Source organism: Cuculus canorus, chromosome 1, assembly GCF_017976375.1.
Source record: "Cuculus canorus isolate bCucCan1 chromosome 1, bCucCan1.pri, whole genome shotgun sequence".
NCBI lineage: Eukaryota > Metazoa > Chordata > Aves > Cuculiformes > Cuculidae > Cuculus > Cuculus canorus.
Window position 1 is genome coordinate 12,301,701 of NC_071401.1, and position 19,065 is coordinate 12,320,765.

Here is a 19,065-nt window from a genome sequence, read left to right on the forward strand (position 1 = left end):
AAATCTACATATGTTGCACTTGGGTGATTTAGACTATGAGGTTTTGTGATGGAAACATCCCTGTCTATGACCCTGGATTTTCTGTATTCCTACACGGTTGGTGGGGATTAAGCAATCTACTGTGTCCCATACCATCAGGCGCCACTGACCAAAGTGAAGGAGTTGGGCCGACTGGTACCCAAGATGTTATCACTCCAGAATGGACTATAAGAGAATGAGAGGAGCAAGCCTTAATCGGAGCTCCCTCTCAGCTGGTCTGAGATCCCCCATCAACATCAACAATCTACTAACACCGAACACCAGAATGTTTGCAGAAACTTCACTGGCAGCAACTTTTTCAGGGAAATATCTAAAGACTTTATCACCGAACTCCGTGCAGGTCGTGTGGTCACTCACAAATCCTTCTAGGATGCTAATATTGGTTAGACTTAAGCTTAATATTCTTGACTTAGGATTGTAACATTATAGGTAGTAAACTAAATGTTTAAATACAGTTCTGGGTCTTACTCTGTCTCCCTCGGGGTGTGACACCATCCTGTCCAGCAGCAGCTTCTGCAAAAATGTTGATTTCCAGAGTGCTTCGTGGGACTGGCATATTCATTAACTTTTCTGTTCATAGCAATTAGGCAAGCTCTGTTTTGTGGACAAAATAAAATCACTGGAAGTCTCTGTGTCTGGAGATCGTCATGCAGTCTTCCACATTTTGCTGCCATCTTAATCCATGTGTCTTCAGTGTTTTATGGGGACTGTTGAAAGTTAGGAATTACAAAGTGCATGTTACAGTAGAGTAACTTTAGCCTTGCAACAGGATACGATTATTTTACTTTTTTTTTTTTTTTAAATTCTGCAAATCCTTTTTGATTATTTTTTCCAGGATGCAATGGTTACATTTACACCAAATATGTAAGCAGGAGATTTGCCACAAGATTTGTTTCTGAAGCAGTTTAAAGTTGTGATCACATGGTTTGATTTCACAGGTTTTTTGTTGTTGTTGTTGTCTCTTTTCTAAAGACAAACCCTCATTTTTCATTAGTTTGAAATTAAAATTGCAGCTGACATCCATGAACCTGACTTATCACTGCTTAAATTATTGGCATGCAGTTAGTTGATATTATAATGTGATTGTAGGTAAAAGAGAACTTCAATACGTTTACAGAAGAGTAATATTCTTTGGCATATATTTCAGACATAAAATATGATTTTTAAAGTGCTGTTACCCTAAGCCAGCTCCTCTTTATTCTCCCAAAGAATGATTCTTTATACAGGAATTTCAAGGCTTCATTCTGTTCGACAGTCACACCTCTGCGACCAGGTCCATTGGGGCACATAATGGGTCATAGTCTTTGTGGTTTCAACCTCCAGCTGCAGTTGTTAAATTCAGAGTATACATTCTTTGACAATGCATTTAATGTGGTTCTTATCACAGGGTAAATTTGAGCCACAAAAATATTCTTAAAAATTTAGAATTAAAAAATGTTTTTAGTCATCTCTTTCTTACTGCAGCTCAAGGTGTTACTAATATGAAGATGAACAGGAATCAGTTATGTGTTCTACAACTGACATCTGTAGTGGTCTGTCTGCATGCTCATTATAAATTGAGGCAGAATATTGACAGATTATCATAGACCAGGAGTGCAAGATCCAGCTGAAGTAGCAACACATCTATAGATGACTCAAAATAAGTTGTCTTCTACATTTTCAATTAAGGGTCTAAATGCCTTTAAATGCAAGAAATTGTTCAGATGACCAACATGGTGTTATGTACATGTGGAGGAATATATACAATCTTCCATAAATATTTATTCATTGTGAAATTCCCAGACTTGTGCACTTATTTAAAAATGCAATTGGTAAATAAAAGTAATAATTTTTATCTAAATATGTTCTTAAAGGAAAAAGTGAAGAGGGCCTGAGAATGAGCCAGAGTTATTCTATTCAGTCAAGAATTTGGTGTGAAAGCCTGATCTCACTGAACTCAACAGTAATAGAATTGAATCTTTAGTTTTGATTCTTTCTTGAGAGTGAAATTTTCATTTGCACAGAGAGACAGGATAAGACTAACACATCATTTCAGTGTCATTTAGATCTCCGCTTCCCTCTTTACTGCAATAGAATCTACATGTGGCCTTCACCTATTCATACAAGCATAAGTTTTTTTCTTATTAGAGTTCTAGTGTAAGGGCAATTCTAGAATACATTCTTTTCTTTTAATAAAAAGAAAACACACCACTTTTTAATGAAGATAATATTAAATGCTTGAAAACACTCAAAATTTCCTGGAAACAGACTTTGTCCCTGAGGCCCTAGTTTTTCTGTCACTAGTAACCTTGTGCAGAACATAGGGTGTACTTGACTTCCTTCCTCCTTTTTCTTGAAGTGTCTCTATTTGATATGCTGGTATAAATGCTTTTATATAGTGGAAATCATAATTTCTGCAAAGATGCATAAGTCTGTACAGAGCTGATATGTTCTTTCTCAATATACTTTCAGATCATGTTATAACCATAACACCTGTCTTGATAGTCAGTTACATTTTAAATTGCATTTCTAATTTTTTCTTCAAACATTAATTAAGGGAAAATAGATTTCGAATTAAAACAAAACAGGGGGGGAAATTAATGTGAGGTTTTTGATGTAGGTAGGTGGATATTTCAGTATAAGGAAAAATAAAACATTGCTACATGAACAAGTTTTACCATGTCAGATTTTCTTTTACTCCTCTAAATTAATATAATTTTTTTTGTATTTCATTGATTTTGAGGTAAATTTTATTTTTATGAACTTGATTGATTTCCAAGTCAAATCGAATGCAAATGCAACTCTTTGTAGTAATACATGGCATAAAAATTTACTTTAACAAACATGAGCTATTGTTTACACATCAGAACTCAATAAACGTGAGTGTCTGGCACACTAAATAGTACCATTGGCTTTGCAGAAACTATGCAGAGCAGGATCCCATTCAGAAAACGTGGTGGTGGTAGAATCCATACCTAAAAACAAAGCACTATTCCAAATTTTTCCCATCATTTGTGAGGAAGGATAAAATTTTGGAACCTCTTTCTCTGAATAATATGTTACTGTGCTAAGTTCTGGGGCTTCCAGCATAAGAAAGACATAGACCTGCTCAATGGTCCAAATGAGAGAGTCCCGAAGATGATGATGGCTAGAGCACTTCCCATATGGGAACAGGTTGAGAGAATTAGCATTGTTTAACTTGATGAAGAGAAGGCTCTAGGAAGACCTTAGACCTTCCAGTACTTGAAGAGGGCCTACAGGAAAGATGAGGAGGGCTGTTTATCGGGGAACATAGTGATTGGATGAGGGGTAATGGCTTTAAGCTGAAAGAGGGCAGACCTGGATTAGATATTATGAAGAAATTTTTTACTGTGAGGGTGGTGAGGCATTGGAACAGGCTCCCCAGGAAAGTAGTGGATACTCCATTCCTGAAGTGTTCAAGAATAGGTTGGATGAGGTATGAGCAATCTGATCTTGTGGAAGGGTAGGGGGGTGATCTTGTGTCCCTGCTCATGGAGGGGGGGTGGAACCATTCTACAAATCTATGCCTATGATTCCATGATTCTATGATTTGTGTTGGAAGGGACCTTAAAGATCACTGAATTCCATTCCCAATTCATGATTTTATGATTACATGTTTCTACGCTATTACTCATGCAAACATCATTTAGGACAGTTGGGGAGATACCAGCACAAGGATTCCTAAAAGTGATCTTTAATTTTTAATGTGCAGAGATAATTTGTAAAATGACTTCATAAAAATTTCAAATCTCCTTCCCATGAGTATGCAGAATGATAGCTGCTCGCTTATACAGATAAGCAAGTGATTCCATTGTTTAGATCTGGTTTATGGAGCTAAAACAATAAACTTGATCCAGATCCTGGACTGTATTCTGACTCATGTCAGCAAGTGGAAAACCAAGGTCAATCAATTTCCTTCTACTACTAGTTCATCTACAAGTCAGGAAATAAATTTTGATTTTCATGTCACAATTTTTAGTTAGAAATTTTGAAGGCAGAAAAAGCAGAATTGTCAATGAAGCAAACTTGATGCTCTTTTGTGCAAGTTTTTGAGAGTCTTGAAAGTCCTTATTTACTCTGGGGGAAGTGTCACACATAGACATATGTGTATATTTGTTCTCTGTTCAGTATCTTGATGTAGATGTCATGAAGAAAGACAATGCGTATTGGAACAGTGTTGGACTTCCAAAATTGTGTTCCAAGTAGAACCTACATAGCAATGATTGCTACTTTCAGCTACAATATTCTTATCATCTACTACCAGGTTAAATTTGTACCATCAGAAAGATCTCATCCCTATTCACAGAGTTTTCAGCTTTCATCAGGCTAATACTATATGAGTCCTAAGGTACTGAACTTCAGAAATTATCAGAAATTACTTGAAGAACATGAAAGAAGCTAGAAGAATCATCACATTTGTTACTTTGCTGTATTTTAGATAGACTTCTGGCAAGCAAATAAAGCATTTAAAATACTGTTGTTCTTTGATGTTTTTCTAGAAGCATAGCAACATACGGCTGATGTTTAACATGTCTTTGTGGCTTCAGAAGCAATATATTGACTGTACTAATTAACATTACCGCAGAAATATTTCCAATACTAGCCAAGTCAGGAAGCCCAAACTGGAATGTGATAGCAACCTAAATTCTTCTTTTACTATTTCAATGTTTGAGATGATTTTATCAGGGGAAAAGGTAATTGGCCTCTTTCCTCCACCCTGAACAGTGCTAGTAAGAGTAATGTGCATTTCAAGCCTAATGATAAAATAACTCCACTGATTATATATTTGCACACAGATTGCTAATCTAATTTAGAGATAATGCAGATCACATTGCGTAAATTACTATGATGCTATGGAGTACGACACCAATTGTAATCTGATCTGAACAGGCACTACTACAATGTGTTGCCTGAAAAAGAAGAAATTTGAGCTGAGCTTGAAAAGAAAATGGAAAATCATCCTTTTGTTTTATGAACTGTGCAAATATGAACTGTAGGTACACTAACAATGGGATTGAGATTGCCTGTCTTTGCCTGAAATGCATCTACACGAGCTACCTGATCTTTGTTATGGTCAATGAAGATACAATCAGTGAGTTCTGCCAATCAGTTCTCCTGAACAGTAAAGATGGCTGTTTCAAGATAAAATTAATCTTTTCCTAGAATTCCATGGCCTAGGGTAGGAATTTAGAAAATAAGTAGTGTGCAAACACCTGCACAGGAGACATCTCAAATTAAGCAAGACAGATAAATCCCAGTCTAGCTATCCAAAGTGAGATGTTTGAACTAGTAATCAAAGCTTCATCTAAAGTCTATTAAAGGAGACTGGTACCCTCACAAAGCAATTAATCTCATCCTTGGAAGTCTGCTTGTAACAGGTAGAAGGAAATATATCTCCTCTACAGGGAACCTTGAAGGTTAGCTTGGCTTAGACACCAACAGTGGATTTAGTTCAAGATTAGGTGTAGACAAGTAATACAAATATCTCAGCTACTATTATAGTAAAAAAAAAAAGCTGCTTTTTCTGGTCTAGCATCATTTGAGATGATCTAGGTTATCCTGCCTGGTGTCCATTTGCCACTCCAGACAATCACAGGTCATGTACCATAATTTCCACCTTCTGCAAATGTGTAAGGTGTGCTATAGTGCATCAGATGACACTGGATGTATATATTTAGATAAATAAATGGAACACAATGAAAATTCAATCCTCTCTAAAGGAAAAATATTTTAAAGCAAATGTGTAAGAAATCAACCATTTGTATTATGTTATCTACCATAAAATTGACCACAGAAGATGAATAGTGTTAATAAACTGTATTCCTAATCTCAGTGTACGTAAGCACAAAAAAAACTATCTGGAAAGGCCCTTGTGTTAATATTTGCTTTCACACAAACATTGTTCTCTTTGATTTACAAGTGTGATTCAAAGATACTACTGCTGCCATCAGTACATGCACAGAAACGTCTTGTTGGCTTATGTGTGAAGAGCAGTATATCTACTTCACCCTCTTTTTTCAGATACAGGAGGGAGGAATATATCACTCCAGAGCCCTGGTGAGCTGCTGTGCCCATAGAAAAGTACCATCAATACGTCTTCTAAGAAATGAATTCTGACCTTGTATAAAGAATACAAAACTCACACTGAAGTGAAAAATGCCTCATGCATGTATCTGGGAGTAGAATTCAACTCTCAGAACTAAACCAGCTTGCTTTCACCTGCTGCTTTAATTCTGAAATGTGTTTTCAATTGATATCTTGTATAAATCATGAACTAAGAGCAATGTGCTTTATCAAGAATACAGTATTCCAGTCACAAAGTGCCATCCAAATGAAAAGCCCCCAAAGTAAGCAAAAATGGCTGGAACATTACAACTACATTCTTGGAGGTCTTCCTGACAGACTTCTGCATTGACTATCACATATTTACAAGGTGTCAGTTTTCATTTGGTCATTGTTGTTTAAAGCAGGAGAAGGCTTGCTCTTCTGGCCATCAGTTCCTCCTTTGGATGTGTCCTGGAAGAAAAGCCTTGGCATCCACAGTGACATTAAAATTCGTTTATATTCATTCCGAAAATTTTGGTTAAGAAGTCCATATATTATTGCATTAAGGCAGCTGTTGAAATAGGCCATGAAGTAGCTTATAATGAATAACCATTCAGGAACTTTTGGTGCCATTTCCATAGGATCGATGGCTACAGCCAGTCCAATGAAATTTAGAGGTGCCCAGCAAAAAGCAAAAATCACAAAAACCACGAACATGGTGAGAAAGTTTCTGAAGTCACTTTGCTTCAGTCTTGGCTTTGTTTCTGACTTGACTCGTCTTCTAACTTGAAGCACTAAAACCCAAATGCGAAGGTAGCAGAAGCTCACAATGGTGATAGGGACGATGAAGTGAATTACCACAACAGCTATTGTATAGTAGGAGCTTGCAGTCTGAACAAATGTGCACGAATAGATGCGTGGATCATACTTTAGAGAACCAAGAAAAAAATTTGGCACAGTTGCAATTATTGTTAATATCCAGATTAAGGAGACGTACAGCATTGTGTTCCAACAGCTGTACACTTTGTCATAGGCAAAACTATGACATATATAGCAATATCGGTTTATTGCAATTGCAGTGATGTTGAAAATAGAGCCTATTACACTTAGTCCCATCACAAAGCCACTCACTTTACAATGCATTTCACCCAAAGTCCATCCATTGTGGAAAATAGCTAAGAGCACCAGTGGGTATGGATACAAGGCCACCACCAAATCAGCCAAAGCCAGGCTCACCACAAATGCATTACCTGGGGAAAAAAAAAGAAAAAAATATAGACATAAGTCTAAAAGAAAGCAGAGTTGTGAACAAGAAGAAAATATATTTTATTTTGGATATCTACGATGCTAAATTATTGATGATGTCAGCAAGAAGGAAGAATGTAGGTCCGACAGGTCTTTACGAGAAATAATTTGATTTTACAATTCAACTTCTAAGTTGAATACTATGGAAATACCTGCAGTAACATGATATTTTAAAGCTACTGGTGACTGGACTTTTTTCTATTTTAATCTTTAAAAAAACAGTAATAATCAGTGAGCTATTACATAAGCATGTGTTGAGTTGTTTACATGCTCCATAGCTAGACCGGATAAGGTGAAAAAGAAAAAAAAAGTCTAAATTGTGCCAGGTAGGCAGGCTATTATTCCATCCTAACCTTTCACTGGGCAATAACAACAGACTCAACAGGTATTAAGAGGAAGGATATACAAATATTAAGTCTGTAGGTATTAGAAGGATATGTTAGTTTATGTCTAAATTGTCACATGATAGTCTGTAGTATAGATAGTTTCTGCACCAATGAGTTACTCACACTGCAGTTATCATCCCATTGGCTTGACTAAAGAAGAGTGAATTACCTTCATCATCTTCATTAGAAAGGCAGATTTAACTATATAAAGAAAAAATGGGTGAATGCAAGAGAAAGTATTCAAAATTATGAGAGGAGCATTTAGATTATTTTCTGATGATGACGTTTAAGGACATTTTAGTGATGTAGTTTAGAGCTACATTGTTTAAAGGTGTCTCTTTAAATAGTGTCCTTTTAATCAGTTTGAAATTTCTATTCATTGTATCTAAGGATACAACAAAATAGTGAGATATTAAGTTGCATTCCTGAAAAAAACCAAGATTTTTATCATGATAAGTAGTGCCTTCCTTGCTTTTTAAGAAAAATATGGAAGTATTATCAGGAGACAGAAAAGAGAGATACTAACTTTAAATTCCTGTCATTTAGGTAGCATAAAACATGTTTCTAGTTTGCATGCTCACTTTTTTTTTTGCTTAAAGTCCTTCACAGTGTGAACAGATGTGCAGAAGACCCAAGTACATTTTGAAATAGTGTGTGTAAATGTATTTATTTTTTTTGAAAGAGCAATTAGATGCCCAGTCCTACAAATTCTGAGCTTTCTAGCCATTATTTAGGAAAGCAGTTCTCCATTTCATTTTAAGCACAGAAATAATACTGTAGATAAGGATTTCACTAGCTGGAAGCCATAAATCCAACACCCTTGTAGAATCAAACCATTTGCTCCACCTGCTCTGCATCTGTGGCTTGCTTAGGCTGAATTAAGGAAGGGGCAGTTCCGTTTCTTCAACAGGAAGACCACACTCATTAGAATTTGCAAAACAGCTGGTGAACCTAACAGAAAGGAGGATTATCCATGTGTAGCTAGAAACACAGCTCATCTCAGAAGTGCTGTACAGCTTATTTTACATAGTTGCTTGTCATAAATTTACCAGCCTGTCTCACACTTTCTTTATACTACAAAGACGATATAAGTATTTTCATAGCTACACCTCAGTGATGTGTTACTGGATGTAAGGCAATTCCATGCTATTTGTCTTAGAAGTAGGATGCAAAACAAATAGTACTGTTGATTTTCATGCCCCCCCCAAGCCACAGTCACTCCTTGCTTTAAGCTGAGGCAGGTCTATCAGAGTATGTTGTTGGACCTGCACAAGGAGACATTTCTTGTTGTTTTATATGCACTATACTGAATACAATTCAGTAATAGAGTGTCATGCTGTTGTGAAAAAGGTAAACATAATTTTTAGATGCAAACCCACATAAAGTAATTTTTCTATCTTAGTCACGATTGCTAAGGCATTAAAAAAATTACTCCAGATTGGGACTTTGCACTTCAAGAAAGAAGTAAACCCTAATTAGAGCTGCTCTAGATCAAAGAAAATATCTGCTAGTTTTACACTCTGTGAGGAAAGACTGAACAAAATAAATAGAGTGTTGAGGAAGACACAATAACTTCAAATAGGTGAAGCAAAAATTACATAAACCATTTCCATGACTGGTGAACACCGACAAACTCCAGACATTACTGAGAGTATTCCAAATTAGAAGAACGTTTTAATGGCAAGAAGAAGGAAATGCTGGAACATGTTACTTTTAGTCTGCCATTAGAGGTTGTAAGAAAAAGTTAAATCAATATTGTCAACATTGGCCTAGCTACAGTGGACCCCTGTCTTGAGCATGGGAAGGATGAGATGACTTTGAAGACATTTTCTAGCCATTTGATAAACTGGATAAAAGACGAGACTTACAAAGGAGCAAAGGCTTCTTTATCAGAACGTTACTTACATTATGGCAACAACAATTTCTCTTCCTCTGTTTAATCATTGTATCTGACATTAGGAGATAGAGGAGTCAAGAGAAAAAAAGAAAAAAATACTGACTTTTCTGTTTTAGAATGCCTTTTAGAGAAAGATAGAGTGCAGTCCAGAGTATGTGCTGAGATTAATCTAATCTCTAAAGCCTCCCTGCGTCAGTTATATCTAAGATGCAATTCTTCAGTAAAAATCATGTGGGCATTCAGCTCTTTCAAACATATTTGGAAATGTACTGAAAAATATATTTGTCCAGAAAACTTGAAAATCTTGGTGCTGTTTAGGACTTCTTGAAAGTTCCAGCTGGAATGAGGAAAGACAATTAGTGATGAACTTGTCAAAAACATAGCATACCACTTCACAATATAGAAGAAAAACGGTGCAACATCTAGAAAGGCCTCAAGCCTTTTTTATGGCTGCTTTCAGGGTCAGGTGTTCACATTGTGCATTACAAAGTACTGTCCAATGTTTGTTTTTTTTCTATTTGGCTGACTCTGGGATGAAGTTTAGTATCATATTACTGCAATGAATAAGACACAGAAGTAGAGATAAACTTTTCTAATTTGTAAAAAATACATAGTCAAAATTCTGACAAATCAAAGATCTTGGATATTTTTTAAGGGCTTGGAGGAAGTACATGTTCCTTGTTTCACCTAAGACATACCATTTGGAGTGACTAAATTAATAAGATAATACAAAAGGTAACTTTTTACTGTCTGTAACAAAACAGAAACCACCAAATGCTCATGTAGTTGGAATTATTATTGCCACATACACCCAATGGACTTTGTTCCTAAATTTCAGTTTCATCAAACAGAAGATTATATTCATTTATAAGAAATACATTTGCTCACTGGAATGGAAAGACTCTAATTACAAGCAGAAGCTACTAAAAGCCAAAGGAACTCGAAAGGGTACACATCTGCATTGTTTTAAACACTGATAGTTGGGTGCATAGAAAATCAAATAAGTTCTTACATTGACTTTGGGTGCAACAGAACTAGTCTGAAATATCATTCTAGCATGATTTTTTTTACCCCAATTAACAAGTGAAAGGGAACTTTCATATCATCTTGCAGTCTTGATGTAGGCACAAACTTTTTGATAAAGTCAAGATTTTTAAGGGCTGAGCATCTGCCTTGCGAAAAGAAAATTGGGTCCTATTGTCTCTAGAAGAAACAGAAGCAATTGCAAAAAACCTCCATTTTTTTAAAGGTTTTGCTTCTTTTCTTGATTTTGAACTGGATAAAATAATTAATTATATACATGGTGTTTGATTTTTGACCAGATAATGCTTTGGTTGTTGCACATTTTATTAACAAGTTCCCACCCATTACATACAAACACCATCCTCTTGGGTCTATTTCCCACTGGCTGTAGTCATGTTTCTACTTGTCATGTTTGTCTTCTTCTGCATCTGTTACTCTTGTCTTCTTCAGCATTCAAAGGCCTAGTTTAGGGAAAATTGTTTCTACACAGGCTATCGTGCAGACTGTCCTAATTTTTTGCTGTCCTTCGTCTTCTACTGTCAAACTTGGGTTGCTGTGTAGCAACAAATGTAAGGAATAGGTAGGGACAGGCATGGCAGAAAGTGAATAAATATAACTATGAAGTATTGGCAATACTGAGGACTGGTAACCCAGGATAGTTATTTTATATATTTTTCGATTTCCATATCCTAATCTTAAAGGAAAACTCAGAGTCACACTTTCACATTTCTTACTTCATTATGTCTTTAGTTAGGATGTAAGCAGAAAGCACTTTGTTTGGGCTTAAGTCTTAAAAATCCCTCAAACAATTAGTGATATGTTTATAATTAAATAGCCTTTTTTACTGACTTAGAATGACAAGAACTAGAGTTTTTCAATGGCAACTCTGACAACTACCTGTAGCTATTTGTCTGTACTAGACGAAAAGGAGCAAGGTCTTGACTTTAATGAAGTGAATAGGAGTTCTATCACACTACAAAATGAAGCCAATCATTCCTCTACTGAGTTCACCACAATACACATCCTCAAGAAGAGGCTGAGCTGACAGGCATTTATTTAATGCTAATTGACTCTTCAGTCCCTGTTTTTATTCCTTTGCCAGACTCCATAGCCCCTGTACTCAAAATGAACTTAAAAAGGAGAATTCTGGAAGGCTCCCAATAGCTTTCTTGTTATGGTTGATGTATAAAGACAGAAACAAAGCTCAATTTCTAGGCAGTCTTATAGTCAAAGACAAGATACCACTTCAGGGATGCATGCTTTCATCCATTCTGTAAGTTACTTTTATATAAACACTAAGCATACAAAATGGGGCTTTTTTCTGTAGCTTTTAAAACATTCACAAAATATGCAAGAGGAATCCAATGTTTTAATTTTTTTCTGTAAGTCGTTAAAGGGAAAAAAAGGTTTTATGGTCTTGATCATAATTCTAAGTCTCTGCAAGTGCTACACAGCTTGCATACAAAATCCTCTCTCAGTTGTGACATCATTTCTTTCTAATAAAGGTAACCTTGATCCTGATACTAGGCATGGTACGGCTATTGCTGGGGGCTTACAATATTTATTTTTAACTACCAGCAATTTGTGGAAATAAGATGTTATTTTATAGATTTAATCTTAATTACTTCTTTATTATATTGCATTATGCTATGCCATGTTATGTTATGTTATGTTATGTTATGTTATGTTACGCTATGTTATATGTTATGTTATGCTATGTTATGTTATGCTATGTTATGCTATGCTATTCTATTCTGTTGTGTCGTGTCGTGTCATGTCATGTCATGTTGTGTCATGCTATGTCACTGGAGATAAAAGAAGAAAAATCAAATAATTTCATAATTTCAACAACTTTTAAAGGAGCAAATCTTACCTTCAGACAAAGAAAAAAAGCAGCACGTTAATCCCAAGGCATGTTAGACAAGATTCACTACAGCAAGTGGTTTAGTGGATCTTTTGTTTGAGTCTAGACCAATGTGGAGGTTGAAGAGGTGTAGAAAATGTCATGAAGATATTGATCAGTCCTTCAGTCAAGAAAGTTGTCCCTCTTTAATTTCCCCTTGTCTGTAATTACTAAATAGTAATTCAAACTATGCAGCTCTGATGAGGTATTGTCTTGAACTTTATTGTTCAATGCCATCTTTTGACAACCAGGCATAAATATAATTTCCTGGCTCCCGACTCTATTGAATTAATGAGTCTCAAGGTATAGACCAGATAAAATAAGAGCATACTCAACTAACAGAAAATTGGTATAAAATTGCCTTCACATGTCTATGTCTCCGCTCCTGTTTGTAATTTTGGCATGCTTGGCAGCTAGGTGTGAGTATAATACAATGAGCAAAGCCTCTCTTCCGTGTGCTTAAGCTTCTTCTCCCTGTGATTAATTACAGGAGCACCGGTACTTGCTGAGAGTTTGCTGCCATGAATTTCATAACAGACTGCAGGCATGAAAACATATTTCCAATGCTGTGCTGTTAAAAATTTAGTAAAGTTCTGAGATTTGCAATTTTGCTTACCTGTGGCTTCCTCTGGTGTGAGTAGAGGCAGTGGTGACTCTACTACACCTAAAGCACCAGCCACAACAGAGACAATACGTTGCACCATCTAGCATGGTAGAAGGTGAAAGCAAGTGGTTGGTTCTTCCAGAGCAAAAGTCTTACTGATACTTGGATAGTAAATTCGCAAGGTAATAAATTATTTTCTAGACTTCTGATACTTTCTAAGATTGCAGGAGCTTTCCTGGTACTGGATGGTTTCAGAGAGAAAAGGGGACACAGATGAGGCAAGACAGGCTCTTCTGGAGAATTCCCGATTGCCTAGTGATTAGAACACTTCCATGGTAGAAGAGACCTTCTTTGAAAAGAAGACTTAAGACTTAAGTCTCCATAGTCCCAAGAGAGTGCCCTACTCACCGGCCCTGCAGTTCTTCTGGGGTTAGCCTGCTTGTCTCTTTCTAGGTTTTGTTCAATAATTTCACCCTAGAACCAGAATACACAAACTATCACTTATATTGTAGAGAGCTCTTGATCAGCGAGTTTCAAAGAAAAAGAAAGAAAGGAAAATCATTCATAAGATTTGACGGGTTGGGAAACTGAGATGGACTGGTGCAAGAACTCTTCCAAGACAGAGATTAGGAAGAACACTCTAGCTCATCAGCCTTGCTCTTCTCTGTTAGATAGTGTCACCCCTGTTAGGCACACTCCGGAAAAAATAACAGTGCCTGTCCAGTTCACTGCTCAAATATGACACTACAGTGGTATAACGGCACTGAGGCATAGCTCCTACAGAACAGCTGGAGCTATCTAGTGAAGCTAGGCAAAATCAAAGCAAACAAAAAAGGATGTTTTCTGTGATATGAAGTAAACCTATGGAACTCCTGAAAGATCTTGCAGATGCAAAATTTTACCTATATTCAAGGGAAGGCTGGAAAAGTACTTGAAAGAGACATCATTTGAAGGTTACCAAACAGACATAACAGGCTAGGTTCAGGAAATACTCTGAGCTGGCAGGAATAACAAGTTCAGAGAATACAGAAGTATCATATAGGGTTGCTCTGTTCTTTTGTTCTCAGAAGTGCCTGTTTACATATAGTTAAAGCCGAGTATGAAGCTAGCTATGCCCTTGGTCTGTACCAATACAGATGCTTTTATGATGAGGACAGTAGGTTTCAGTAATACCATTCAGAAGCACAGGTCCTTCTTGGGCTGTCCTGTTGTGCTGATCTGAGTGGTACGATGCAACATTCCAATTCAGGTCCTTTTCAGACACTCCTCTATGTAACCAATCTGGTTTTGTTGACAAAATTTTTGAATGGACAATAACCTTGTTCGCTTTGTCTAGCTGTAATACCTGCAATTGAGCTGCATTTTGCAGAAGGTTCAGGGGTGAAGGTCCCTTGTACCACTGCCCTCACATTGAAGCTATCTAGTCTAGAATGGTGAAAAGCCCCTGTAGTCGCTGAGAGAATGTCTCTATCTAGGGTACTACTGCTTTTCATGCAGGGAATGAAGCCAAGACACTTACTCTGAGCGCTTACTTTCATAGGCGTGACTGACGGCCTAGCTTCAAAATCTCCAGTTGCTGAGCACAATCACTGAATAACAATAAAAACAGGTCGTTTTTTCATAAATTCATTAAAGGAACTATATTTACTGTACCTGTTGGTATACATCAGCTTAATTTTCTTCACTTGCAGTAACCACAGCTGTTTATTTCTTCAGCCAACAAAGAACAGGAACCCTACATGAACAACTTCAAGTATGAAAACTCATTTGCTGCTCACAAAGGGGCTGATAGGAAAAGATGTAAAACCCAATAGGTGCAACCTAGTCAAATCCTATAAATAACTAGAAACCTATTATTGTTAATAACATTTTTTTCAGTCCCTCAAAAATATACTGCATTTCATAGAAAAAAAAAAAGAAATATGTAGCATTTTGTAGGATGTTATTTTGTTAAAAAAAAAAACAAACTTGAAACTAGGTTCAGATCAACTAAAAAAGACTGGTGTGTGGAAGAAAACAAAGTATGGCCCTTTGACTGCTAACAGCTCTGGGCAAAACTTTATTGCATCCTGGCAGATATTAATCTATATTGTGTGAAACACTAGTTCATCTTCTATTACTGTCACTATTACCTTCTATCAACTTCATCTTTGCTACTGTCTTTAGCTTGAATTTGTGTCAAAGGAAATTACATTGCTTTTTTTTTCTCTCTTATGGTAACAAATCAATGTTCAGGTCCTTAGAAGAACTTAGTTTCCACCTTCTTTTAGAAAGGAGGTCAGAAAACTGAAGAATGAAAATAAAACCCATGCTTTGTTTCGTTAAGCTGTTTCATTGTGTTTTTTGTTGTTTTTTTAAAAAATATTCACTAGCAGACTACCTTAAAAAAAAAATAAAAAAAAAAAAAAAATAAACACCAAAAAAAAAAAAAAAGAAAAACAAACAAGTAACAAAACTCAGAACACAAAATAACTGTATTTTTAAATATAAAGCTCAAGATATTACAGGAATATTAAAAACATCCAGCATATATATCATATATATCAAGTGAATAAAATTGACCCCATTGCAGGCTATAAGACACGCCCAGCACCTGCTAGAAATGCGATTTGGTTAGCTATGATAAGGTGTGTCTTTGAGCTTTGCTTTGTAGACTCGCTTAAACAGAACAGAGAATTTTGACCAATAAAAATGTTGGGATCTCTCCTTATGGAAATGGAGATAAGCAAGTGGCAATTTCCACAGTGATTTACTCAACTGTTCAGTGTGGCTACAGATGAAAGACCCATCTGACAGCTACGCAACGAGAAACAAGCACATACAAAGCACGTGCGTGCAAACTGGTTACAGCTGCAAAAAGAAATCTAATCTAAGCAGGCTATTGTTGCTATATATTTTTAGGGGTTCCCATGTTCAACTCCCAGACATGGAGGGGGATCCTAAGATGGTCTTGGAATCCTATAAAATGGAATCTGATACACTGCTGTGAATATATCCTATGGGAAGTTCTAATATGGGAAACACTTCCGTTGACAAGTTGCCAATGGTTCTAACATTCTCTGAAGTCTCTTTGTCATAATCTTCTTTTTCCTTTTTATTTCCTATTTAGCCAAGCAAGAAAATAGATGATACTTGATGAAAATGGCCGTTATAAATTTTCAGTGTGGAAAAGTCTTACCCTTATTGTTCTGAGCTTTTGGAAGGTCTCATCACTGTACATGCATAGGGAGATGAATGTCTTCAGAAGTTCTTGTGAGTCTCTTCCATCTACTTCTTTTGGAAACGAGGTCTTAAACCAAAGTACACTGATATGATTCATCTTATAATGATACTCATAGGTTTGTAAGTAGCATGGAAACAGACGAGTGAATAACATGCATTTACAAAAAGTGATTGTTTATTCTCTTCCAAAGCATTGTCAGGTTTGTGTTTCAACTCAAAGTGTGCAATGATCATTTCCTGAATTAAGGTCTTTTCTGAGAGTCAATAAAAGCCTTTCAAAATGATGAGACAAAAGCTCTGTTCATGCTGGGACTGGGAGTCATGATATTGGTTAGCTAGTTAGCTAGTTAAATGAAGGGTGATAGGCACAAGATCATTTATGTTGAAATGGGTATCTGATCATCTGGTCCAACTCTCCTTTTCAAAGAGGAGTCAACTGCAGCAGGCCATTCAGGGCCGTGTTGTCAGGTTTTGACGGTCTCCACTGTGGAGACTCAACAGCCTATCTGGGTGAACTGTTCTAGTAAGGAATGTGTATTTATACAGGATATTAACAGTTTTCTCTAGGAAAGAGAGGAGATATTTTGTTGACTTTGGACCAGATAAGTGCTTTACTTGATCTACTAGAAGTAGCAGAGAGCATCTAAGATCATACCTGCTACTGTGTAGGTAGAGAAATTTTGTGGTCATTAATGAGCTAGAGTTGCTTGGTCAGAAGTACAGATTAGAGTAGGTGGGGCCTTGTTTTGGACATGCTTCTGTCGTCAGACCCCTTGTGGCATCAGAATCTGAACACTCTCTGAATGGACATAAAAATCTGAGTCCAACAGAGACTCTGAAACAACAAACATTTACAGATTGGGACCATGGAAGGTGTTGACGGTTGCACTGAAAGAAGGAAGAGGCACCAAATCCTAACAAAAATAGTTGTAGAAAAGATTTCCACTGGCTTTAGCAAGGGCAGAATTTCCTCCCTTATCTAGATATTCAAACACGAGGTTCAGCTTGCCCAGGATGCAGAATACAGAATCCCTTTCCACATGCTACTTTGATGATATCTGAGCACTTTTAACTGAAACTAGCCCTTCAGACTCACTTTTTGTGGCAGACCTAGCTGTAAAGCAAGTGAGCAACCGGGTGACCTGTCGTCCAGAAACAGTAGCGAGTGACTTCTGTCTGCGTAGTGCACCGAGTCACACCTATGGGCAGTTCTATTTTGCTGGGTAAAAACACCTACAAACTGCAACAAATCAATGTAACTTTTATTGTATCAGGCTCAAATGGAAATCATTTTTGTATATATTACATGGGAATTCTGAGATTCAGGGTCATGTGTTTCACTACTCTATTTGCTTTCTGTGAGCAGACCAGATATTTTTGCTTCCAGGAAGCTGACCGTATAACAAGTTTTACAATTTTTATAGTCCTAGCCTTCTAGGTGTTTCATAAGAGTGACTGAAGAGAATTGTATTGTTTTGAAATTACCTAACAAAACGCACGATAACAGTACCTCAAATTAGTTTGGTAAACTTTAATGCAACAAAAAATCAGTGCTGAAATTAGACTCTGGATTGCTTGGTTAATGTTTCGGACCTAGAACTGTAACCATAGGTTAAATTAAATTGTTTTACCATCTGTACTAGTAGGTAATTTTTTCTAGGCAAATGACTATCATTAAACCATCTTTTTACAAGGCTTGCTCCAGCATCTAATTAAAAAATTTACACAATTTATTTCTAATGACTGCAAAAGAAAGCACAAAAAAAACCAAAGGAAATTCTTCTTTAACATGAAAACTGATTCAGAAAACAATCTGTTGACCATGGGCTCTAATCCCACCTGTGAACTGAACAACAACTATTTCTGCAGTCATATTAGAGGTCTCAAGGGTAGACTCTCTGTCCTTGAGTAGAACTGCTCTGTATTTCCACAGCACAACAGTAGTTCTATATCATTATATTTTATGATTGTAAAAGATTTGGAATATGCCAGTTTACTACCTGACTTGAAGCAGGGGACCTTGAATTTTAAATTTTATTTCTATCATGACCTCTAATGTAACAAGACAAAAGCATATGAGGATACGAGTTCCCTAATAATCAAAGATTTGTGCATTATCTTAGTATTAGGTCTTTCTATTTAACAGGAAGTTCTTTAAATACAACATTTTCTGTCAGGTGACTGTGCCGATGCAGTTAAAAGTGTAAAAAGGTGTGCTGCTTTGTTTTTTTCTTCTGAAATTTATTTTTATGTTTCAGTTAAGGGTTGGACCTACCGATGCAGAAGATTTGTTAGAGTTCTCCTCCCAGCTGCTTTCGGTGTTACTGTATAGCTCAAATACAGAGTTCTGCCACCAAAAAATATTAACTTCCTATTACTTATCGAAAGGCTGTCCTGTGCTTAGCAGATGATGTGCAAACAAAGGCAATAATACTACTGAAAATATATTTCCAACTTCACTTTTTTTTTTTCTTGTTTGGTCTTTTCCAAAGGAATCAAAAGCCAGTGACAGTAAGCAATAAATGACCACATCATAGGCATGGGATATTTATCACCTTTAAACATACACTGAAAAAAACCCACAAGATTTTCACAAACCAGGGATCTCAAAAGTCAGGATGAATCTTAGAGCCTAAATGTT

The 19,065-nt window shown here is 36.5% G+C and overlaps 1 protein-coding gene across 1 annotated transcript in view; it reads right to left on the minus strand.

Annotated features, from left to right (window-relative positions):
- Positions 1–5,841: 5,841 nt before the first annotated feature.
- Positions 5,842–19,065, minus strand: part of MTNR1B (melatonin receptor 1B) — a 28,095-nt gene continuing 14,871 nt past the window's right edge. Inside the window, exon 2 of the mRNA XM_009566499.2 lies at positions 5,842–7,334. Coding sequence (XP_009564794.2) covers positions 6,466–7,334 — 869 coding nt within the window. The 3' untranslated portion in view covers positions 5,842–6,465. The remainder of the gene's footprint in view (positions 7,335–19,065) is intronic.